Source organism: Antechinus flavipes, chromosome 4 (genome assembly GCF_016432865.1).
Source record: "Antechinus flavipes isolate AdamAnt ecotype Samford, QLD, Australia chromosome 4, AdamAnt_v2, whole genome shotgun sequence".
NCBI classification, from domain to species: Eukaryota; Metazoa; Chordata; class Mammalia; order Dasyuromorphia; family Dasyuridae; genus Antechinus; species Antechinus flavipes.
Window position 1 is genome coordinate 27,041,221 of NC_067401.1, and position 26,267 is coordinate 27,067,487.

Genomic DNA, 26,267 nt, shown 5'->3' on the forward strand with positions numbered 1-26,267 from the left:
ACGAGACAGACAAGAGAGAGAGAAAGAATAAAGTCATTCCACTCAGTAAGTGCACAACTCACAGTGAGTGAAAGATGGGAATCTGCTGTTCCCTCAGTCAGCCTCATTCCTAATTGTCTCTCAGACAGGAGATCGCTTCTCTTGTCATGCTTTTATATGTTCATATTACTGTATGAGATTGTATACACAAAATCCATGAAGACCACTGGAGAGGAGATCTTCTGTATGTCTTATTTCCTGTGGCCCCTGAGGGCCCTATCACAAAGCCCATTGCAGCTGGAGCAGGCCATCAGAAGGACCTGGCTCAGGCCCAAAGATTACTACCTGCCATTGGCCCAGACACCATTACTTCCCCATATCATCACTCAGGTGCTTTCTTCAATTAATTAATCAGTCAATCAATATATACTGATTAAGTGCCTACAATCCTGTTATGAATTTCATCTCCTTTCCAATTTTCCATTACTCCAAGGAATTTTAATCCCTCGTTTCTGCCTTGCATCTATATCAAGAATATTTTGTTCCCCTCTGGGATCTATAAAGGATGTTAAAAACCTGGAGAGTGACTACAAGAGTACAACTAGGATAGTGAACAATCTTAAGTTCATATCATATGAAAACTGGCTAAAATAACTGGGAATGTTCAGTCTGGCTAAAAGAAGATTTGTTATGATATGACATGATGGGACAGGATATATATATGTGTGTTGTGTGTGTGTGTGTACATAGATCAATAGAGAGGAGAATTATCTTTCAATGTTTGGAGGGCTCTCATTTGAAGGAAAGGTTATATAGTTCTATTTGGAGTAATAGGGCAGATCCAATGCATGAAAGTTGCAAAGAAGAAAATTTAGGTTTGATATTAGAAAAAACAAAACAAAACAATTAAAGTTGTCCAGAAGTGGAATAGATTGCCTTGAAAAGTGGTGGATTACTCTTCTTTGGGGGTGTTCAAGCAGCAGCTGGATAATTTCTCATGCAATATATTATAGTGAAGCTTCCTTTTGTGTCTGTGTTAGATGAGATGGCCATTCAGCTCTCTTTTACTCTTAAATGTTGTGATCCTGTGTGACACAGTTCTCATAAAAACAGCATCAGGTGACCTCAAGCCTGGGATAACCCGAGGTAGTCTAAGAAGAACAAAAACTCATTTTAAAAATCACCTTTATCGAAGTCAAGAGAAAAATCAAAGAAGCGATAATCCTGGGGGATGAATGGACTGGTGATAGTCCCAGATGCAGACATCCACCAATTTGGAAAGTCTCATGCAAAATGCTCATGGAGTGACTAGAAACTCAAGTTGCACAGACAATGTAGAATTCTCCAATACTTATTTTCCTTTCTGTTTTGTCTGTCAAGGAGAGTGCTCTTAGTCTGGGATCATAAAGGTTAATAGAAATGGAAATGGTAGACAAGTATTCTTATTTGGCAAGGGAGCATTTGGCCACAATTTGCTAAGTTCTAGTTCATAGGTCCGACTGAATGAATGAATGACGTGGGTCATTGAGTGATGTCTGAGGTATTGTTAGAACCATCTGAAAGATTATGAAGAACAGGAGGGACTGTGAAGCTCCAGAAAAGGGAAAAAATGGTTCTGATTCCTAAAGAAATCGAGAGGCAATATCTATAAACTACAATGAGTTTGACACTGGTGCCTGGAAAATTTCTATAATATATCAATAAAAAGGATGAATTGCAGGCATTTAGGAAAGAAAAAAAATAAATCTTAAGAGCCAAAATAGCTTCCTTAGGTACAGGTCATTTCAGCCTGACATTATTTCATTTTCTTCCATGGTTACTAGACTGGGGAAATTTATAGATACTATTGACTTGTATTTTAGCAAAGCATTTAATAAAGTTCCTTATGCTCCAGACAAAATGGAAAGTTATAAGGCAATTTCCTCTATTCTGGTCTTGGTCTATCCAGCCCAAACTTCAATATACCCTCATACATTAGAACCCTCTCCCCTTGCCCATCTCAAGATTTCCTCAGCCTCATTATAGTAGATGAATTCAGAATTGACTGAATGATTAGACTCCCCAAATAATTATGAATGTATCCAAAGCAAGTTGGAGGGAGGTCTCTGAAAGAGCACACCAAGGATCTGTCCTTGGTCCTGTTCAGACCCATTTTTATTTATGAAAGCTTATTTATGTGATTTAAGAATGAAATAAAGCGTGAAGACACAACTAATAGAATGAGGATCCAAAAAGAGTTCATTGATCTGGAATTTAATTTTATGGACTCAATTTAATAAGATGAAATTAATTGGAACAAATATGAATTACTACCCTTGGGTTCAAAAAGTCAATTTCTCAAGTACAAGGAAGGAACTCTACAGCACTGTGTCTTGAGAACTTCCTGGGGAGGTCTGGTAAGGCAACAGTGTGAAAATGCTGAGGATTTTGTGGAATTCTAAGTAACATGACATTGCTACTACTAAGTAACTAGAAATTTTTATGTCTGTGCCAAAAATAGTTTGGATTATTGTCAACAGAGAGCAATCCAATTGTGGGTATAGTTGAGTGGAGAGAAAATAACTGTCACCTGTGGAGTTTATTCTGGAAGAGGGAGGGAGAAAGCAGGTACCTTGAGGAAGGTGTCACAAGAAGGAGAGAAATCATTGCAAGGAACAGGTCTGAGACATGAAGTACAGAAAGTGCATTTGCAGTAGGGAGGAAATCATTGCCAGAAGAAGCACTCCCTCAGGATAAAACCTTATTAGTTCCCTATTAGTTTGGGCTCTGCTCAGGATGTTGACAGGATTCATTCATCTGAAAAGCATTTAGCCAATTAGGTGTCACCTTTGTGCCAGGCTTGGGAATAGGGTATGTCCTCCCCAATCACTCTATGACTTTGTAGGCTTTCCTCTGTTCTTCCCTCAGCCCAAACTTTAGTATATCCTCACACAATTGCATCCTCTCCCTTTGCACTGTCCCCATAACTTAGAATCCTAAGCTGTTTTATCTTGTTCCTCTCCTGGACTCTTCACCTCTTTTTATATCTCAGGGCTTCCCCCCCACCCATCTCTTTTTCTCTGTCTTTCTTTCTCAGTCCCTTTCTTTCTTTCTCCCTCATTCCCTGTCTCTTTTTTCTTCCTTTATCTCTCTTTCTTCCTTCATTTCTTTTTCTTTTTATTTTTTTCATCCTCTTTCCTTTTTTTGTTGTTGAGGTAGTTGGAGTTAAGTGTCTTGCCCAAGGTCTCTTAGCTAAGCAGTGTCTAAGATCTGATTTGAACTCAGATCCCCCCAACTCCAAAGTGGGCACTCTATCCACTTTGCTACCTTCACCGCACAGTTTCAGGACTGCCCTTCCTAAATTTTCTGTCCTACTGGCTCCACCCAAGTTGTTGCTTTTCATGAAAACCAAAACAAACTAATCCATTTTCATTTCACATAAAGAAAATAATAGTAGTTGGCATTTATTTGACACTTTAAGGTTTACAAAACAATTTCCAAACATCATCTTATTTCTTCTCACAACAATACTGTAGATGCAATTATTACCCCCATCTTATAAATGAGTAAATTGAGACATACAACAGCTAGCTGCCTCTAGCTTATACATCTCCCCAGTGTGGAAACTTATTCTCTCAGCACAAAGTTGCTATTTTCTGTACTTTACATTTACATTTCTGTATATGTACAATTCTGTAATTTAGATTCTTCGCATTTAGAGTTTTGATAGCTTAAGTAATTTGGCGTCACAGAGCCAGTCAGTGGTAGATCTCTTCTGGAGTCCAAGATGATCCACTTTGTTCCACTGCCTTTTGTTTAGACTTCTTCCTTTCTTCCTTTCTTCCGCAATTGAGGTTAAGTGACTTGCTCAGGGTCACACAGCCAGGAAGTGTTAAGTGTCTGAGATCACATTTGAACTCGGGTCCTCCTGACTTCAGGGCTGGTGCTCTATCCACTGAACCACTTAGCTGCCCCCTAGACCCAGTAGTTTCAAGAGAGAGTAAGTGCTCATCTCTAATCTAGCCCAATCCTCCCTTTTTACTGAGGTGGAAACAAAAGCCTGCAGAAGTGATGCCCCAGATCACACGCCCAGTGAGTCGTGCTCCTGGCATTCAAGCCCAGATCCTTTGACTGTCTCATGTTCTTTCCAGGAAACTGGGGGGAGCCAGCATCTGTCCACGCGTCCATTGGTAAATGTCAAATTGTGTTGGGAAGGACACTTGGAGGAAATAGAACAATGGGTGACAGAGAAGGCTGGTGCAGGTGTGCATGCTGGGGGGGAGGGGATGAGTCAGGAAACTGGGGCTAGAGCCAGCATTCTAGAAGGCCGGGGTGGAGGGGGAGTGGCCAGCAGGAAGTTGGAGAGTATGGGATTTCAGAAAAGCTTGAAGCAGAAGCTGGAGATCCGGCATTTAGGAGCATTTCCGTGCCTTTTCATCAGTCCAGAAGGAGGTGATGGGAATACCAGAAATGAAGGAAAGCTTCTCCTTCCTCAGTGTCTCTTTGCAGAATCACAGATTCTCAGAGTTAGAAAAACTTTTAAGAATTAGCATTTATAAATCCTGCTTTGCAAATATTATTTCATTTGTGTCTTACTACAACCTTGGGCGGTAGGGGCCATTATGATAGCCTTTTTAAAATTGAGGCAACCGAGACAAACAGAAATCAAAAGACTACCCAGGATCACATCACTAATGAATGTCTGACACTGGATTTAAACTCAGATCTGTCTGATTCAAGGCCCAGCACTCTATTCATTGCACCATTAGACTAGGAATGTCCAAAGTCAGCTACTCCATATCTAAACGACCTTTGTTCAAAAAAGTTGAGCTTGACACACCTCATTTTACAGAAAAGGAAACTGAGATCTAATAGGCTAAATTATTTGGGATAGGATCACAGCTGCAATAACCCTTAGTAAATGCCTTTGGGATCACCACTGGCCATGATGACTGGAAGGGCAACTAGAAGGAGGTTTGGGAGATGGAGAGGCAGGAACTACCATATAGCTACTGCAATGATTCTCTGGCTATAAACTTCAGAAAGGCAGCACTTGAGTTAGAAGACTGAGGGAAGCCAGGAAGAGAGAAAGTGTCACAAATAAGTATCTCCTTATAATAAAGTATCCAAATTATAGGAACAGATAATTGTGGAAATATGTATAGAAGAATTGCACATGTTTAATATGTATTGGATGACTTGCCGCCTAGGGGAGGGGGAAGGAGGGAAAAAATTTGGAACACAAGATTTTGCAAGGGTGAATATTGAAAACTATTGATGTATGTTTTGAAAATAAAAAGCTTTATTTAAAAAAAAGAAAATAATAATAGTAAAGGAACCTGTGAGGAATATACAAAAAAAAATTATGGGAACACAGCTTAGTTAAGCTGAGCTAAGAAGAACAAAAAACATCCTTTCTTTAGGGGGAAGAGGGGGAGGATATGTTTATGCAGGAGTTCTGATGACTGGAGATGGCCAGTGGTCTAATGGGCCAGAAACTTATAACTAGGAGGTGACCATCTAGGATCCTATCAGTTGCCTACTCTCCCTTCCTCCAACTCCAGGGCTATTATTTAGGTTTAACAATAGCTATCGGATGTAGCACTTCAAAGTTTACAAAGGGCATCCATTTCCTTCATTTGAGCCTTAAAACCACTCTGGTACTGTTATTATTCCCATTTTACAGATGAGAAAAACTGAGGATGGGAGCAATGAAATGACTTGGCCAGAATCAGACAGCTAGTGTCCAGAATCACAGGAGGACCCCTAAGTCCGGGTCTTTGACCACTTGCACAGCACCAAACACACTGGGTTTCTGGCTCTTATCAGGTCATAGGGAAAAGGAAATGGAGATACAAAAATAGAAACTATAGCCTAGGAGGGTTTGAACGGGGTGGGGCAGTGCTGTCCAATTTGCCCAGGGGAATGGTGAGTGACTATGTGGATTAAGTGTATCCAGAGGATCTTAGAGTTTCTTCCTGCACTAACTGCTCTCTCCTCTGTCCCCACCCTAGAACTGGCCCTCTGAGTCACTGCCCAGAGTAGTCCCACCCATTTCTCCAAAGTGGGTTAGGTTCTGGTCTCTGTGTGAGTGCATTCCGGCTTTGCAAAACGTTAATGGCATGAGAGGAATGGTTCCGGGCGCTCCGTCTGTGGGAGATGGGGCAGAGCTGAGTTCTGTACAGTACCAGTTCCTAAGTGCTTTCAAGATTGTGTTAGGACTGAGGTGAACCCAGGGCTCAAGTCCTGTTCTTAAAAAGCTCATCATTTATTGATAGTAGGGAGGAGGGGAAAGGGGCATGAGGAAGTACACAAATAATTTTCCAGGGGGGGGAGTGAGATTTGTGTGTAGATGATAACAGGACAAAATTCTCAGAGCAGAACTAAGAGACTAATCTCCTGGAGACAGGAACGGTTTCCGCACCCCACCCCTACTTTCTTAGGGGCCTCATATAGAGGGGACTTATTAAATACTTGTTGAATTTAATTTATTGAATTAAAATTCTTCTTGAGGCAATCCATTCTCCAATTGATAGTCAAAGGATATGAATAATTTTCAGATGAAATTGAAAGCATTTCTAGTCATATGAAAAAATGTTCCAAATCACTATTGATCAGAGATGCAAATTAAGACAACTGAGATATCACTACACTCCTCTCAGATTGGCTAAGATGATAGGAAAAGATAATGACGAATGTTGGAGGGGATGTGGGAAAACTGGGACAGTGCTACATTGTTAGTGAAATTGTGAACAGATCCAGCCATTCTGGAAAACAAAAAGTTATCAAACTGTGCATACCCTTTGACTCAGCAATGTTTCTACTTGGCTTGTTTCCCAAAGAGATCTTAAAGGAGGGAAAAGAACTCACATGTGCAAAAATGTTCGCGGCGGCCCTTTTTGTAGTGGTAAGGGATTGTAAACTGAGTGGATGCTCATCAGGTGGAGAATGGCTGAATAAGTTATGGTATATGAATGTTATAGAATATTATTGTTCTGTAAGAAACAACAAGCAGGAGGATTTCAGAGAGGCCTGGAGAGACTGACATGAACTGATGCTGAGTGAAGTGAGCAGGACCAGGAGATCATGGGACATGGAAACAGCAAGATCATATGATCAATTCTGATGGACGTGGCTCTCTTCAACAATGAGATGACTCAAACCAGTTCCAGTTGTTCAGTAATGAAGAGAGCCATCTACACTCAGAGAGAGGACTATGGGAACTGAGTGTGGACCACAACATAGCATTTTCACTCTTTCTGTTGTTTGCATTTTGTTTTTTCTCTGTTTTTTTCTTTTCCTTCTCGATCCTATTTTTCTTGTGCAGCAAGATAACTGTATAACTATGTATACATATATTGGATTTAACATTTTTTAACATATTGAACATGTATTGGATTACCTGCCATCTAGGAGAGGGGGTAGGAAGGGGAGGAGGAGGAGAAAATTTAGAACAAAAGATTTTGCAAGGGTCAATGTTGAAAAAATTCCCCACGCATATGTTTTGTCAATAAAAAGCTTTAATAAAAAAAAATGAGGTAATCCTTCGAGCTGGGAAGAGGAGGAACAATTAATATTAGGGGGTGCCTGAGGTTCCGGATGAGGTAGCTTTCCAGTTGAAGTCCTTGAAGGCAAGGAAGCAAAGAAGGATTACAGCAGAGACAAAATTTGGATGAGGGAGGCTGGAATCTACCTTCTGAAATTGGTGGCTCCCGATCAGCCACAGAATTGGGAGAGACTAGATTAGGTGAAGTGGGGAATGCGACAACAATCCAATTGGTCTGTACCCCAAATTACCTTGTATTTATTTTAAACATAAACAGGTATTATATATATATATATATACATGTCGTGCGCATGTCACACACGGCATATATGCTGCAATACCTAGGTATTAGTGCGCAAGCATGGATTCATACCTACACACATACACACAATACCATGAACATACGTGGTTTTCCAAAAACCTAGTGGAGTATGTAAGTGTGGGCGGATTATATGTGTGTGTGTCCTTCGCAAGCTCCTGGGGAACGGTGGGTGACGATGTGGCTTAAATCGGCACGATTTCTTTTGTGTCCGTCTCCTTCGTGCTTAGTATGCAGGTGTAAGTGAGCGCTCCTCCGTTGACTCTATTGCATTGCTCAGGAAAGGAATAGGAGAAAGGGGCTGGAACCGTAGCTTGGGCTCAGATTGTGGAACACCGGGACAAGACTCTGTTTAATGGAGAGCCCCAGAAGGTTCGTGAGAAACGGCTCGTGTACAGATCTTTGGTAAAACAAGAGACAGTGAGGGAAGGGGAGGGATGAACTAGGAAATGAATGAAAAAAGATTTAAGCACAAAGTGCCGACCACTCTAAGTCCTGGGTGAGATTCCTTTTTTTAAACATTTTGTGAATTTTGGGTTTTGAGTTCCGAATTCTCTCCGTCCTTCCAAGCCCTTCCCCCACGCACTAGGAAGTGAGAGAAATCCCAGCCTTGCCTGCCCTCAAGGAGTTTCCATTCCTCTAATCTAGAAGACCGCGCTCTTCGCGCCTTTGGTGCAGCGCAGGGCCAGACCCGCGGGGGTCCCCTAATCGATGCTCATTGACTGACTGCTCCTCCGGGAGGTGGGCTCGGGACGCTCCGGGCTGCGTGGCCTCGGGCGAGCCTCCGGCCCTTTCGGACTCTGCGGGCTCAGGAGCAGGATCCCTGACGGCCTCAGAGCGCCGGCTCCCGAAGAGGAAGTCCCCCGGAGGCCAAAGTTTCCGTCCAGCCCTAACACTGCATTTTGTGGTTCAAGGATTTCCCCGACCCTCGGCGGAAAATGGGGAAGAGGGACAGGGACACCCCCCCTCCCCCCAGTAAAGCCCCGCCCCCTGCTCGCCTCCTCGGCCCCGCCCTGGAAGGTGCTGCAGTCCCGGCCCGGGCCAGAAAGTGACACCCGAGAGCCCAGGGAGGGGACCTGCGAAGACCGCGTGAGGGGTAGCACGCATGCTCGCGCTTGCCCTTCTCCCAATGGCGGCCGTCCGTCTCTTTTCCCGGCAGGCCACCCGCCCAACTCTCGTCCCCCGCCCCTGGCGGAGCGCGTCACTTCCGGTGGGGAAGGCCCGCCGCCGCCGCCGCCATTTCGGGCGCTGCTGAGGAGCGGAGGCCGGAGCCGGTCCGCGGGGCGGCGGGCGGGCGCTCGGTCGTCGGTCGGGGCGGGCAGACCGGCCGGCCGGCGCGCGGGCGTGGAGGGACGCGCTCGCGGGCGGAGGGGCGGCGGCGGCGGCTTCGTCCTCGGCGGGCCAGGCCCGGGCTCGGGCCCAGGCCCAGCGTGTCGGGGCGGAGGCGGCCATGGCGGGCAACTTCGACTCGGAGGAACGGAGCAGCTGGTACTGGGGGCGGCTGAGCCGGCAGGAGGCGGTGGCGCTGCTGCAGGGCCAGCGGCACGGGGTCTTCCTGGTGCGGGACTCGAGCACCAGCCCCGGGGACTATGTGCTCAGCGTCTCGGAGAACTCGCGCGTCTCCCACTACATCATCAACAGCAGCGGCCCGCGCCCGGCCGCCGCCGCCGCCGCCCCGCCGCTGCCCTTGCCGCCTGCCGCCGCGCAGTCTGGGCCCGGTGAGGGAGCGGCGCGGGCCCCGGGCGGGACGGGGACGTCGGGGACCACTGGGGCACTGAAAGGGGACTGGGACCCCGGGGAGTGCAGGGGGCATCGGGATCCTCGGGGCGCGGAGAGAGAGCCGGAGCTCTCAGTTTCGTAGGCGCCGGGCTGGAAGCAACCTCCCTGTCCAGACGGGGGAAACTGAGGCTTCCCGACCTGGCCAAGTGTCATGCCCGGCACTGCCCGGACGTCCCTTTCCCGAATTCAGAGAGTCCTTGGGGCTTGGATTTAGGGCCGGGAGGCCACCTTGCAAGTGAGAAAACCGAGGCCCGAAGGGTTTGACATGGCCACAACCAGGCTCATCTTTGGATTAAACATGTTTATTATAATTTCACTTTGAAATGAAAAATCTTCATCCCGTCTCTGTTTGCATTGCACTGTATCCATTAGCACAGCTTAGCTCTTCAGAAGGGCCCTTCTGGGTTCTGACTTTGCACAGGATTTTCTCTTGTATGGTTTTTCCCAAGTACTTTTTTTTAAAGTCAAAATTTCAGATTGTTGTGCTCTCCCTCCCGCTCTGACCCCAAGTTATTAAAGCTTTAGAGGGCGAGGATGAGCACCATGTAAGACCTCCGAGCAGGCTTACCGGAGGGAGGAGAGTGCTGGGGACTTGGTCCTATTCTGCTTGGGCAGAATTGTCACTTTGGTCCTCGGAGGTGGGATTAGGGATTTCAGGAAACAACTGTAGTCCTGAATGATTATGGGAGGGGAGGAGGGGGAGTTGAGTGTTTTACTTCCAGAAACAACTCTTACAAATGTAAGTGGACTTTAATTTCTTTTCTTGGATTCGAAGTCTGGAAGGAAGCTTGGAGGTTATTCTGTCCAAGTTCCCCCTTTTGCACACGAGTTAAACAGGCTTTAAGTGATTTTTCCCCAGATCATACAAGAATGCTAAAAATGAGACATTTTCCCTACTATATCACTCTGTGCTCTAAGCTACCACCAGGGTACCTTTTATTGTGTAGTTTCTGACATTTAGTAGATGCTTCCAGTGTTTCCCTTTGTTTTCATAGTTGAAAGTTGAAGATAACCCTAAACAACAGCAATATCTTCATTTGATGTTGCTGTTAGTATAATAGGACAAAGATGACCTCCATTCTGTTAACTGCTAAGTGTCTTGAGGTTGGATTCAAGCTAATCTCTTTGATTTGAAAGACATCCTTTATAACAGACTTAAAAAAATTTATTCCTAATGTTCCTAATATAGACCATCTTAAGTCCAAAAGTCAGGAGAACTGACAAATGCTGTCATGTTAATACAAAGTAATTGATACTGAAAGGAATCAATGACTCCTAATGATGAAGGAGTTTTTTAGTTTTAAAGTTTCTCACTTTAAAATGTGCTTTTGAGGGTTTTTTCCCCAAATAAAATTAGTTCATAAAATAGCACATCTTTTCCAGATTGATTAATGTCTTAGTTATTCAGTATTGGGACAGTGTTAGCCCACATGTCCAATCAGTTTTTTTCCCTGGCCTCGAGGTAGTTGGTAAGGGTATCTTGGACTGCATCTTACATAGTAAAACGTAAACGACTTCTGTTTTTCTCGGTATTCTTTGACTTGATGGTCTAATGTGGAGCTGAAGGCTAGGTGGATATTGTTAGTCCTCTGCACACTGAGGTTTTAAATCTTGGTATCAGTATATTCCTTAATAGAGGGAGGACCTCTCCTTTTTATAACAAAATGCAACTCAAGACACTTCCTTGGCCCAGCCAGGGAGGTTAGGATTATCACTGCTATGTGATTAGGAAAGCAGTTCAAAGGGTAAAAAAACAGCTGGGTTGCTTTCTACTACATTATCTATTTTCCATTTAGTATATTTGATTCAGCTGCTGTGTATTTTTTGAAGGTTATTTCTGCAATGCCTTTACTGTTTTTTGAAGTTATAAAGGAAGTTGGTTTGAATTTTGTTGGGGAATATAGAAGGTCTTTTGGCCATTTCAGGATTCCAATATCTTTCAAAAGAGCATTGCAGTGGAGGAAGGAGCACCTGGGAATGTGAATAGTTCAGTGCCTTTGCTTCCCATGGGTCTTGGTTTTGTTCAGTGCCCAAGCTGAATGGAGATTGTGAAGGAAAACTATCCCCAGTCCCTTGCCATCCTTTGTTTAGGGCAGGAAGGTGGGGTGGGGAAGGAAATTGAGAGCTTCTAAAAATCTTTGGCAGATTGGATAAGAATTCATTTAGAAAGATTTATGCAAATGATTGCTTTGCTCTTCTGTAAATAGAATATAGGCAGCAGCAGTTAAGTTAGGATAGAAATTTATTTAGGGTGGTATTAAGGGTTACTTGCTAGCTTATGACAAGGAAGTTAGGGTTTGAAGTTGGGCTTTTCAGTTGAGCAACTCTAATATAGAATGAATTACAGAATATTAAAGCCGAGAAGTACCAGAGAGATGATTTAGGTACTCTCATTCTCAACAATTTACAGTCCCTTGGTATTCAGTTTAACAAATACAATGCGCATTTACCTTTTCACCTTAAACTTAAAGTAATTGTAAATAGGTATGGCCCTTGCAAAATTCTGAGATGGGAAATGGAAGATACTGTTTCCCTTCTTGAGATTATGGTTTAGTTGGGTAGTCTGGATGAACATTTACAAAGTAATAAAGATAAATTGTGTAGATGATGCTTAGTAGAAAGAGAACCAAGATCAGACAGTGTGAATCAAGGAAGGTTTGAAATAGGTGAATATTTGTCACTAGCAAATACCAGCCTTCCTATATACTTAGAAGAGGGGGGAAAGAAATTGCATATGAAACGACTTTTATGTATGTTTTTAAAAGTATATCGTTTTAAGATAGCGACAAAATTGCCATGTTTGTGTTCCCTGCTAAACACTTGGTTTTATAACAGAGATTTTTGTTTTGGTTTTTAATATTGGTATTCTTTTTGGGGGGATATCTCTATTCACTTCTACTCACTCCCACCCTCAAACTGAAATCTTACTCAACAATTAGGTATAATTAAGCAAAATATACCAGCATACTGTCAAAGTTTTAAATATATATCTCATTCTGGACCAATAGCCCACCAACAGATGGAAAGTATGCTTCATGAGTTTTATGATTGGTCACGTTTTTGCAGCTTTTGAAAATTGTTTTCTATTAATTATGCTCATCCTGTAATTGTACTCCTACATAAGTTCATACTAGTTTTTCTGAATTCATCATATTCATCACTTCTTAAAAGTGGAGTAATGTTCCGTTCTATTTCTTTACCACAGTTCAGTCATTCCTCAAATGATAGACACCCACATTGTTTCCATTTCTTCTATATAACATATGGAGCCTTTCCATTTAAGTTACATGGAAAACATGAATTGTACATCACATTTTAAGGAAAGCAAGAGATGTAGAGAGGGCACATTGGCAACAAGAATGTTCTACCATTTCATTGTGAACTCAGCACAGGAAGCAGGTCTTCCTCGTTTTCATGTATCCACTGGAGTACAATCACTTCAGTGCTTAGTGTGGTGCCTCTCTCAGAGTAGACATTCAGCAGTTGTTGAATTGGTACATCTAACATTTTGTGCCAATTATGTACATCAGGGAGCTTTCAACTGCTCCATTGGCATTGGGTTCTTTGCAGTGTTAGGTAGCCAGTGTTGCTCCAGATGACATTGTTAAGGTAAAGGTCCTTTATACCTTTCCACCTTTGGGCCACTTGGGCTGCCTTTTTTGTTTTCAGACATTCCTGCCTCTGGCCATCTGACAACCTAATCTTCATTTCTTATTCTTTACTTGTGTTTGCAGTCTTTGCCTTAGAAAGTGTCATTAGATGGTTCTGCATATTCTGGCCTATGGGATAATTTCTTCTGAGGCTACAGTGGTAGGTGTCAAGTGTTGTTAGGATAGGTCTATCATTTTAAGAAACTTAAATTGCATAAAAATGGATGTGGTCTGCTTGAGAGAACACAATAATCCTTGGACTCTGGGGAAGCTTTAAGTCAGCAATCTTTGTGGCTCTTGAGTGTTCATCCTCTGAAGGGCCCCACCAGTATCTGTGACTACCATTAGCAGGCTGAAGACATAGGCAGGAAAGATGAAAGAAAGAGGAATTATAGATAAGGGGCAAGGGAAAAGAGAAGAGAGAATGTCTTGAGAGATAAAGACAAGACCAGGAGGCTAGTGTGCTTTCTCTTCGTGCGCTACTCATTGGACCTGGTGCTCTGACTTGGGCTCAGCCAAGTCTTAGTTTCCACAAACCTTCCAGTTCCTAGGACTGTCAGACAGTAACCTGAAGACCCAGGTGCTTAAATAAAGTCCTGATGGAAAACTTGCCTAAGTGAAACAAAGCAAACTTTCAGAGAGAGAGATGTGTTGCTTTCTAGCAACCTGTTCAGATTCTAGCTGTCAATAGACATGAAAGGAGTTTCCACACCTGAAATTCTCCATGATGATGGGAAAAATAAAAATTCCCTCCCCTCGTCCTCCCAAAAACTATTCTTGGGTGGAATTGCAATTAAAGCCTAGAGGAAAGAATTGGGAACTTTACATCTACATTTCTACATTATCCTGCAGTTTTGTTTGGCTTGTTACCTTGTATTTGTTTCTATGCTGTTGTGGCTTCTGCTAAAAGAACTGGGAACTGGGTCACTTTGGGACCAGTTTGTACCTTAGTACAAAATATATGGTAGGTGGAAAAGGTGAACTGGGGTAGCTTCATATCCTAGGGAACTTATTATAGGAGCCAGTGTGGGTCCAGGCTGTCTGATCTTTACAAAAGATATTCTCTCCAATGCCTGCCCCTTAAATTTTACTTTTGTCTTAGAGTCTTTAGGAAAGTCGAGGGTGACAGTTATTTCATATCCTAAACAGAAGGAACAACTTTTTGATACTTGGAAACAGTCTCCTCAAATTTTCATACTAGATTTAAAAAAAAAAAATTACAAATTTCTTTACATAATGGAAATCAGTGGCAAAATGGGATTCATTGTTTAAAATAGGACTTTTGTGATCTATCTCATTCTGAGATACTTGTAATATAGCTAGATTCTCCCTCTCCCAAGTGAAAAGGGAGGCTGGTGACAACTTTCCTGTGATGTAGTTAGTTGGTTGAAGGCTGGAGAAAGTATTACAAACACTTCATTCTTCTTGTTTCTTCTTGTTTGAAACAATTCTCTGCCTCAGCATGTCTATTCTGTGATCCATAATCTCAACTGACCCAGACAAGAGAATATTGAGCAAAGCTCTCTGTTAATTTCTATTAACTCTCTGTCTTAAACTTGGAAACTAGGCTGATGAGAGAAAGACCTTGTTCTCTCCTGTGCTCAGAACCTCCGAATTAGAGTATCAATCTCTGACAGCTCCTCTAGCTATAAGTTCAGGATTCTAGTTATTGCCCAAAACTCATATTCTATGCTGAGAGCTCTTTGGTCGCTTTTTGCTTGTTCTTAGTCTATGTCTGCTGTGGGTTTGTGCTCTAAGACTTGGGCATTCATCTCAGTGTTCTGATTTGGGGCCTGTACCCAGAATTTCTGGATTTGAATTGGGTCTCTTGCCTGATTTCCTAACTAACTTGTTTCAGCTTACAACCCTGAATTCCACAGATAGACTTTGTGCTGTGCAAGGAATGTGTATATTTACTTATGAGAAGTGTACTGTCCTTTAAATTAGGGCTTTGTTCTTCCATTATTCAGCTGGGGTGAAAAGAGAAGGCACTGCAGAACTCGTTCTGAATTGTAGGCCTTTAAATCCATGAAGTCCTTTCAGAGTTCATCTTTTTCTTTTCACCCTAATAATAAAGTGAATTTTGTTTTAAAGGCATATCTCTATTCTACTTATTCTTTCCACACTTATATGGCATTCATCTGTATAACTTTTAGGAATTCAAGGTTTTAAGGATCTGGAATTTCATTGGTCTGGGTGTTCACTCTCCCAGTGCAATGCCTTCATGACTTAGAAAGATAGGACTGAAAATCACATTGATCAACTTGATATGGAGCAGCTCCAAATTTAGGTAGTCTGAGTCTCAGACAACTGGCATGTAGGATAGCAGTCCATCTCTGGACCTAGATTTATTTGAAGTCTTTCTAGCCTGCCCCAACCTGTTCTCTGCTGGCAAGAATCCAGGGGACATGTCCCCACATAAGGAGGCATCCAAGGAACTCTTAGCATTTCCAATCATCTCATTCTTTCTTGGGGTTGAAACTCTCATTCCTTCCCCTTTCCCTCCAGTGTTACAGGGCAGCCAGGGTAGTGCATGGTCTGAAATCAGACCTTGTGTCAGATGTGGCCTCTGATATTTGTTAGTACTAGTTGTGTGTGACCCCGAGCAAGTTATTTAGCTTTGCCTCAATTTTCTTCCTGTGTAAAATGGAGCTCTTACCTCCTAGTGTTGTGAGGATCAAAGAGAATAATTGTAAAGGACTTAGCTCAGGGCTTGGCACACTGTAAATTCTATGTTGTTAGCTATTACTATTCCTGATTAGAGGGCAAAGACTACCTTTTGCCTCCTTTTGTATGTTCAGTGCTTACTACAATGTCAGGCATATAATATATATATATATTTTTTTTTTCTGAGACAATTGGGGCTAAGTAACTTACCCAGGGTCTCATAACTAGGAAATGTTAAGTGTTTGAGGTCGGGTTTGAACTCAGGTCCTCCTGACTTCAGGGCTGGTGCACTATCCATTGAGTCACCTAGCTGTCCCATATAATAGATTCTTAATAAATATTTACTAATTGATTGAAAACAGTTGATAAATTAGTTTTAGAGAGCTGGCTGGGACACAGAGTCACTAAGTAACTTTCCTGTGGGTATATAGAACTAGAGATCTACATTTCAATTTTGCTTCATAAGATAATTTGGATTTGCTATCAGATTGAAAAGTTTGAGATTGGGGCAATAAGTAGGATGGGGCAGGTGTTTTGAACATGGAAATGCACATGTATCTATAACAGAACTCAAAACCCTGATATTCCTTAACTCTCCAATCAATCTTCCTGCTAATCACTATGCAATGCTATCTCAATTATAGGATAAATGGCCTCTGTTTCCTTAAATTTCTTCTTAAAATTAGCATTGATAACAAAGAATAATAAATAGGGATTAAATTAAGATTTAATCTGAATTTAAATGATAATTTGATTTGAAAGCAACTATCATATATATATAAAGAAGATAAAAACAGTATATTTGTTCTGTCTCTCCCTCTGAATCTTATACTACTGTTGAAAACCTTGTTTCTCATTCAGTGACAATTTTGCTTTTTATTTGGTCACATGTTCTTTGTCCTTCCATTTTAGAACCTTAGGGCAGAAGGGAATATGTTCTAAAATTCATTCTCTTCTAGTAGGCTAAAATCATGTTTTATGAAAATTTAGTTCGTGTGTACTTCACTCTCTTATTTTAGATTTAGCAGTGGTAATCTAGCTGGAGCTTTTTCAGGGATCTTCCCATACTTTCTAGTTTACTGTCAATCTGATTGCCACTTTGAACTGTGGAATCTTAAGAATCAATTTCCCATAATGACCTTCCTTATGTGATTGTAACAGAGACATTTAAATTTATTTTTTCTGGTGCTGAGTAAGTTTTCACAGGAAAACAGACATATTAAATGGTATAATCTGTGAAACATGTTCTGTCTTGGAATTTCTGAGTTCTAAGTTTTGACTATTTCTGACACTATTAAAATTAACAAACTATTTTCTAAGTGCTGCTCTTTTCACATGGTCATATGTTCAGTTATTTTACTGAGTTAATTGGATATTATATTTGTATTTTACATTTAAAATCTAAAGTTTGTTTTGTACGCAGTACGTTCTTTTGAATAATATCCTGTTGTGTTTCTTTCAGGGCTGAACCCCGCCAGACTCCGAATAGGAGATCAAGAATTTGATTCATTGCCTGCTTTACTGGAATTCTACAAAATACACTATTTGGACACTACAACCTTGATAGAACCTGTTTCCAGGTCCAGGCAGCATAGTGGAGTAATTCTCAGGCCAGAGGAGGCAGAGTATGTGCGAGCTCTCTTTGACTTTAATGGGAATGATGAAGAAGACCTTCCGTTTAAGAAAGGAGACATCTTGAGAATCCGTGATAAGCCTGAAGAGCAGTGGTGGAATGCGGAGGACAGCGAAGGCAAGAGGGGAATGATCCCAGTCCCTTACGTCGAGAAGTATAGACCTGCTTCCGCCTCAGTGTCAGCTTTGATTGGAGGTAACCAGGATAATTCCCACCCACAGCCACTGGGTGGGCCGGAGCCTGGGCCCTATGCCCAACCCAGCGTCAACACTCCGCTCCCTAACCTCCAGAATGGGCCCATTTATGCCAGGGTTATCCAGAAGCGAGTCCCTAATGCCTACGACAAGACAGCCTTGGCTTTGGAGGTACATAATGGGCAAAACGTAGAAAGAAGAGATCTGCTCCAGGGATCTCCCTTTCAGACATATTACAGCTTTGTAGACGTGCAGTGCGCGAGCACCAGCATTGTGATGTTACTGTAGATGTCAAACCAATAACTAATGATGTAGGAGTTTGATGTTGGAGATGAATACTTCTTCATAGAAAACCTAACCTAGAATGAATAACCATATAACTACTTGAAGCATGGCTACTGATTGTTCTTCATTCTGATTGATTTCTTCTACTAAGTATACTTGGGCTAATTTCATAATAACCCCATCTTTACAAGAAATAACCTAGAGTTCTCTTCTGCATTCTAATTTCTTCCTTGTTTTCTGTCTTTTTTTTTTTTTTTTTTTTTTTTTTAAGGTTTGGGTTCATTCACAAATTTTAATGTAACAGGCAGATTGCAATGTCATAATATTAAATGTCACATTTTTCCCAAATACAGTAGTCTTAACATTATAAGGGGTGGTTTTCTCCAAATTTGGTTGTATTAACTGAATAGCCAGATAAGAATGTCAGGAGGAAACTGTAAAGCCTGTTGAACAGGTAAGGTGATTCATAGGATGTCTGTTTCTAGAAAAAGAAAGATATATTTTGGTTTCAAAGGATTCTGGGCTGCAGCCTTTATTTACTTTTGCTTGTTTCTGTGTTTCTCAAGTGTTTGCACATTTCTCCAGGGAGGCATTCCCTCCTATAATGGTGTCTTATCTTTGGTAGTACATACTCTTCTGACCAATAAGAATGTTGTGTTGATGCTTTTCTTCATCTTGTGGCATCCTTGCACATTCTATTTGAGGGGAGTATATAATAGCAAGGCCAGCACAGTTCTTAGATTCTACCTTTCCTCTGAAGAGTCCTGTATTTCAGTCTCCACTCATGAGATACTTTGGATTTGCATATGGCTGATTAAAAAATATGTCAGTTGGGCATGAGGCGAGACAAGGCTGGTGCTTTTGATGATGGAAATGTTCCTGGCTTAATTTGGAGCATCTTTAGATTCCTTTAATTTGAAGATAATGTCCCTCTTAGGTAAACTTCTCTTACGTAGCTTTGTCCTGAAAAGTGAGAGTTTTCTGATTGAGTTACAGAGTGGTATCATTCATAATTGGCTATGTAATCAAAAGAAGAGTGCTGGAATGGTACCAGTCCCAACTTGGAGAAACCAAAGGACTGCTTCCCATTCAATGAGCATTTTTTTTCCTAATTGTAGATTATAGCTGGTTTTAGTTTAATCACTTCATTGAGACCAGACTTAACTGGAGGTCATCTTTTCAGCATGGTAATAGAGAAATGTTTGAAGTTTAGAAAAGGAGAGAAAAGCTCATAATCTCTGGGTGTTTTCTTGAGTGTGAACTCCTTGGGGACATGAGCCATTGGTTTGATATGGGTTTAGAATTCAATGTGGATCTGTAGGCAGTATACCTGATATGGTTAGATTTAGGCAGAATGTGTAAGATGGTGAAGATGATAATGACACAGGCTGGCTTATGGTCAGGAAGTAGGTTGAGAAATTATTGCTTTCATTTCTGTATCCTTTTAGTTGTAAAGATAGATTGTTTAAGAGTTTTGGCTTTTATCATATAGGCTTTATCACTTAAAAGCATTCTAGCTTATTGTGAAATACAAATCTTGTAAGATTAAAACATTTATAGTGATGTAAACACTTAAGGTCAATGTTGATTAATATTTAGTTTTAGGATAAAAGTATAAAAAAGAGTTTATGAATTTGTTTTTATTGGCTAGGATGTTGGTGTTGAGCCACATACATTGATTGCTAGAGAGCCTCACTACGAATTATAAGTGCTAGTGATGTGCATTTAAATACATGACTAACTTTAGTGGCTTAAAAAAAAAAAAAACGGCTCATTATTAGACTTATTTATCAGGCCTCTGATTCTGTCTTATATTCTGATCAGTCATAGTAATAACTCTCTGGAGGGCTGATCTTGGAATGGTGGGGTACCTTAGAATGGAGCTTTATTGTAATTTTGCCATGATAGGAAGAACCTGAGTCCCTTTCTACTCGTGTTTGTGTGTAAAGTACCACAGTAGATGTCGGCTATACAAAGACAAAAAAGAGACATTTCCTGGCTATGAGGAACTTCTATTCTGCAGAGTAATTAAGCATATCCCTAGATCACCAAATGCAAGATAATTTGAGAAAGAGAAAAGCATTAACTACTGCGGGAAACTAAGGGTAGAAGAAGGAATCATTGAAGCTAAATGGAGAAGGTGCCTCCAGAGCCAAGCCTTGAGGAAAGGTTAAATTTGGAAAAGACCTAGAAAATCATCTAGTTCTTCATTTCATAGATATGTCAGATATAATGGTTTGTTATTGGAACGTGGTTGATTATCCAGTGTTTGGTTCTCTTTTTTACCTGGAAGAGAGAGAATATATGGCTCAGATGAGAGAGAGAGAATTTGGGGGGGGGGGGAGGGAGAGGGAGGGAGAAAGGGGGAGTAAAAAGTCATCCTGTGCTAAAACATACAGCCCTAACTGTCCTTCCCTAGAACTACAGATGTGACTGACAAGCCCTATAAATGGTCCATTGTAGAGGAAGCTTTTCGTTCCTTTTTCTTCAGTTCCTTAAAGTGTACCCAAGTAGCTGCTGTAATAGCAGCATCTTATTTTGTGGTTTGCAGATGTTAACCTTCCTCTTCTATATTTTGATAGCAGATCCTAATCTCACAGCACCTCATTGCTATGTGGTGGCCCTGGTTTCTCATCAGCCCCTCAGTTCTGTACCAGAATATCCTGGTCAGGAGCTACACTCTAGCACTTTGTGTTTAATTGATGATATTGTTTAAGCTTACAAATAAGGAGAATCTTTGCTATAGGAGTAGGGCTTCTTTGGACATAAATTATTAAAAAACAAACAAACAAAAAAAAAACCCCTCAGTGTCTTGGGCCAGGTCTCCAGCACACAGATAAGGAGCTGTTAATTCACAAGCATTTATTAGGCACCTGTTGTGTTCTAAACTCTGGGCTTAGCAGCTGGTGACACAACAATGAGGCGGTCTCTGCTCTCAAAGAGCTTAAATTCAAGGGAGACATGAACATACATGTATCAACAATAAATAATACAGTATATTATTGATAAGGTAACTCTCAGGTAAGGAGGGAGGAAATTCGTTGTGTAAGAAGACATTGCTGGGAAGAAGAGAGGTGTTCCTGGAGGTGGAGGTGAAGAGGACACTGATCCATCACCACCAGGACTCATCTGGACCAAGGGGAAGTGATGGTAGCCATGGGGGCATCTTAGCAAAGAAATGGCACCTCATTTTAATGGACTCTGGCCCAAAGTTTCTGCTTATTTAAAGGGCAAGTGGCCAATTCTGGCAAGCTTATCCTTAATCCTGTTTATGATAAATAGGATCAACCAATAGGAATCTTTCTTGAAGAAGCACCTTGTGGTCCTTAGTTTCCTCACCTGTAAAATGAAAAGATTTGTTCCACTTGTTGAGTTTGTATCCACATTTACAATGTCTTTCACATCCTAGGCTTTAAAGAAGTGTTTTGTATCTTCCTTACTAGGTAGGCTCAGGGGCCTCAGTGAAAAGAGGGAAGGCCCACATTGTATCATGACCTTTTGGGAGAATGAGCTTTTACTTCTTGGAGACCCATATTCTTATGGACTTTTGATTTATATGTACCTTGTGGAAAATTTGTGGAGTGGGTGGATAGATGAAAGTCACTTCTCTCTGCCTCTGAAGAAAGGGTGGATCTCTGTTGTCTGGGTGAAAACTGCAAATCTCTGGTGCTTCAGAAATAACCTTTGCAGGGCAGCCATGAGTTTCCTGTCTCTGTGGTGGATATAGCTATAGGTGCCTGGATGGAGCTTGGGAGTGCTTTACTTTGCTATGGGAAATGATTGAAGGCCACAGAAAAGAAGGACTTCTAGCTAGGTACTGGCTCTAGCTGGTCTTGGGGTTTTAATCCTTCTACAAGTTTTAATCAAGTTATTTAGCCTCCTACAGGTCTTTGTTTTCTTATATGAAATAAGGGGAGGAGCAGCTAATTGGTGCAGTGGATAGAGCAGCCCTGAAGTCAGGAGGACCTGAGTTCAAATGCAACCTCAGACACTTAACACTTCTTAGCTGCGTGAGCTGGGCAAGTCACTTAACCGCAATTGCTTCAGCCAAAAAAAAAGAAAGAAAAGAAAAGAAATTAGGGGAAACCTTTAAGCTAGACTTTTTAAAAAAATCTTAATTTCTATAATATAGTTTATCTTCCAGTTCTGTATCTCAGGATGTTATTTAGTTCTCTGTTAAAATGCTGACAGAGACAAGGGCTCCAGACTACTTGAATTAGAAGATTAAGATGAAAAATATTGCAGAAGGTTGTGATACTGTGATAGTTTTTTCTTTCCCAAGAGAGATAGGCTTTATCTTTGCTGCTGAGGAAAAGACAAATGTTGTCCAACCCATATGCTATCCTTGGAAGTTTAGGGTGACTCTGTTAACACTTTCCCCTAGAAGTAAGCCAGTAAGGACTGACAGAAATTTCTTTTTCTCTCTTTCCCCTTCTCTCCATTTGGACAACCAAAAACGAAGACCCCCTCGTACTAAATACCCCTAGTCAAGCAAAACAAAGTCTTACATTGTCCATGTCCAAAAATATGTCTTACTTTGCACCAGGTCATCATTCTGTCATGAGGTGTGGGGAGCATTGTGCTTCATTTTCAGTCCTCTGAGATTTAGGTTTGTCATTGCGCCGATCAGTGGTAAGGCTTTTAAAGCTGTTTTTCATAAGTATAATTTTTTATACTATACACAGCATATTCTGTATATACTATACTATATATTTATACTATACATATATATTTCTGGTACTATACAAGCTACTTTACATCACATCCTAGAGATCTTTCCAATTATCTCTAAAACTATCCATTTTGTTACTTAAGGTCAGTCATTAATTATCCATTACATTCATAATCCATAATTTGGTTAGCATTGTCCAGTTGATGGACACTCCCTTTTAGTGTCCAGTTTTTTGTTACTACAGAAGGAACAGCTATTATAAATATTTTTGTACATGTGGATTCTTTTCCTTTTTCTTTGATCTCTTTAAGGTTTTGGCTTATAGGTACAGTTGAGTGACTTTATGGAAATATTTTCAAATAGCTTTCTTTAGTGGCTCAACTAGATTAGTTTAGCCAACAATCCATTTGTTTAATTAATGTTTCTCCCAAAACTCCTTCCATTTTCCTTTTTGGTTATCTTTGCCCATTGGATAGGTGTGAGGTAGAACCCCAGAGTTAGCAAACACACACATACTCACTTTCTCTCTCTCTCTCTTTTTCTCTCTCTCCCTCTTCTCTCTCCTCTCTCTCTTCTCTCGCTCTCTCTCAGGGCAGAGAAGGCATGTTTTCAAGGTGATGGAATATAAATTTTGAATATCCTTTGCATTATTGTAGTTTTTGTTTGGAGAATGATTATAGGTTTCTTAATAAGAACTCACTCAGGCTTTTCTGCCATAGTGTACAGGCCAGAGGGCTTAATATCCTGAAAACTGGCAAGGAGTGAGTCAGTCAGCTCCGCTCTCAGCCTGTTGGGCACATTTGGTAATCCTCAGCAATGAAAGCAGAATTATTCTTGATATTTTTGATTTCCCCCCCAATATTCACGTGAAATCATCTTTCAATTGACAGTAGTCTGTTTAGATAGCAAAGCAAATATGAGTCGCTGTTTTTATAGAAGAGCACACTCCCTTGTGTCTTAAGGTTGTAACATGTTGAAAGAAAATGCTAGGTTTTGTCTGCTCTGAATTAGGAAGTAGTGCATATGGTTTCAAACCACACATCCTCCTTATCTTCCTCCAGGCCTCCTTTCCTGCCTTGGTGAGGAAGGCAGGACAGGATAGGGAGGGGAATAGGGAGGAAAGATACTTGAAGGACTATGAGCATTCCAGGATGAAGTGTTCTTTGTCACACTCCGGGAAGAGAAACAGAAACAGAAAGAAGAGAGAAAGTTGGCTCTGGGTAAAGAAAGGAGTGTTCATTAAGTGTTTTGCTCATTAACTTGTGGTCTTGGGTAGGCTAAGTGAGCATCTAACTAGTAGCAAGCAAAAAATTTAACGAATAGTTATGGGAGGGAGGGACTTGGTCCTGGGAGAGTCCTGGGGGAAAGAACATCTCATTCTGGTATCTGCCTATGAACTCATGACTCCTAGATGGGCTAAGTGAGCCACTCTTTTTTCCTTTAGAAACAATATTTTATTTTTTTTTGTTAGTATCTTTTTTTTCCTTTTTCTAAATTCAAACTTTATTTTCAAAACATGCATGGATAATTTTTCAACATTGACCCTTGCAAAATCTTATGTTCCAGTTTCCCCCCCTTCTTTCCACCCTCTCCCCTGGATGGCAAGAAATCTCATATATGTTAAAAATGGTAAAAAAAATGTTAAATCCAATCTATATGTACATATTTATACAATTATCTTGCTTCACAAGAAATATCGGATCAAAAAGGGAAAAAAATAGAAAGAAAAAATGCAAGCAAACAACAACGAAAAGCATGAAAATGCGATATAGTGATCCATACTCAGTTCCCATCATTTTCTCTTTGAGTGTAGATGGCTCTCACCATCACAAGCTCATTAGAACTGTGAGCCATTCTTTTGTAGTTCTTTCAGTCCCAAATAACCTCCAATATTTCTTAAAATCACCAGCAAACTTCTTGTCTCTTTTTCTTCTTTTATTAATAAGTAGAAACATTCTTTAGGCACAAAAGGTATGGCTTGGCCAGAGTCAAGTAATTAGTGGCTGTGGTAGACCTGAACTGAGGTCTCTGAGGCTGTTTCCCTTAGAGAATGAATAGAAATGTGAAGGTGATATTAAAATTGTGAGTACAGATAGATCTTTGTGTGCCATGGACCTCTTGGATGTGTCATTTAGTAAAGTTTATGAACTCCTCAAAATGATGATTTTAAATATATAGTATAAAATGCCTGCGATTATAAAGAAAACCAGTTACAAATGAAATGGACTTATCAAAATATTTAAAAAACAAAAACTCAGGCTCCAGGTTAAGATCCTTGCAATAGTGTTTTAAAGCAATGGAGTCAGACACAAATAGAAATGGGGGCCATTAAACCATACATAAGGATTTCTGTAGGTGTATATTGACTTAAAAACACATATAACATCTAGGTTTTGCTGTTTTTAAGATTATTTTGTTGAATATTATCTGGTTCAGCAGCACTCCAAAATATATCACCTCAGAATTTTGAACATATGGGAACATAAAATACAAACTTGTTCATTAAGCTCAGGTGTCGAGAAAGAAAGTAACTCAGATCTGGAGGTCTTAGCTAGTTAGAACTAAGAGTTTTGAACTCCATTTTCTTTATAAGCTTTATTGATGCTTTTTTTTTTTTTTTAAACATAGATCATTTCATGATAACCACTGAAGTTTCACTTTTAGAGGAAATCAGACAAGCAAAGTTGACCAATAAGGGGAATGTGTCTTATATCTCTTCTTCCATGCTGCCAAGGGAGGGAAGTGTATTTTATCATCTGTTTTCTTGGTCATCTCTGCCCTCTTATCCACTATTCCATTCAGCCCCTCCTTCAGAATGTCAGTCTTCTGAGTCAAGGGACGGGTGTCGTTTTATATTACTCTGCAAATGGCATCCAGTGGATGCTTGTCAAAGCTGTAAATAAATGACAAACAAAAAAGGGTAAGTGGAATGTACTTGGTGGTAGTTTGACCTTAATACAGCATGTGACTGTCAGACCAGAGGCATTAATTTCTATGACTTGTACCATGGGGAGAGGGAAGGGGGGTAATAGCTGTATCTAAACGATCACACATTGAAGAAGCTTTGGCTTCTTGGCTGAAGAAGTATGGCAAGGCAGAGATGTTCCCCAAAATGGTGAAATGGCAGCAATAAAAATCTGGTGAGTTAGCACTGAGCTAATATAAATGGGAAGAAACTAAAGTCAGAGTGCTGTTTGGGTCACTCCAGCAGACATATGCCCCGAGAAGTCCCCTTTTATCCAGAATTTCTTTCTTTTCTCAGTATCTACAGATTGAGCTAATTAATTTTCTTATCCCCATATGAGCACATTTCAGGGTTCCTGGACTGTTCTTGGGAAATCATGGTCTAAGGTACTTGATAAACTTATGTGAGAAATGAGGTCAAATTCTAGGGAAAGGCTTGAGATCCAGATTCTAGGTCCACCTTTTATTAACTGAAATTAGGCTCAGAGTCCTGGAATACCCTTATTTGTCTGTTTCCAAGGTTAACAACAGGATCAATAAATTTGTTTTTGTTCCCCCAGAAATGTTAATTTCCTAGAAGGACTTGTTTTTTTTTACCTC

At 40.9% G+C, this 26,267-nt stretch overlaps 1 protein-coding gene across 3 annotated transcripts in view; it reads left to right on the top strand.

Moving 5' to 3' along the window:
- Positions 1-9,174: 9,174 nt before the first annotated feature.
- CRK (CRK proto-oncogene, adaptor protein) overlaps positions 9,175-26,267 on the top strand; it is a 36,560-nt gene continuing 19,467 nt past the window's right edge. The window contains exons 1-2 of one of the 3 annotated variants that reach the window (XM_051992199.1): positions 9,175-9,541; positions 17,382-17,747. In XM_051992199.1, coding sequence (XP_051848159.1) covers positions 9,274-9,541; positions 17,382-17,747 — 634 coding nt within the window. In that variant the 5' untranslated portion in view covers positions 9,175-9,273. Of the gene's footprint in view, positions 9,542-17,381; positions 17,918-26,267 lie in introns of all 3 variants that reach the window. The other 2 variants (XM_051992198.1, XM_051992197.1) reach the window with 2 other exon arrangements.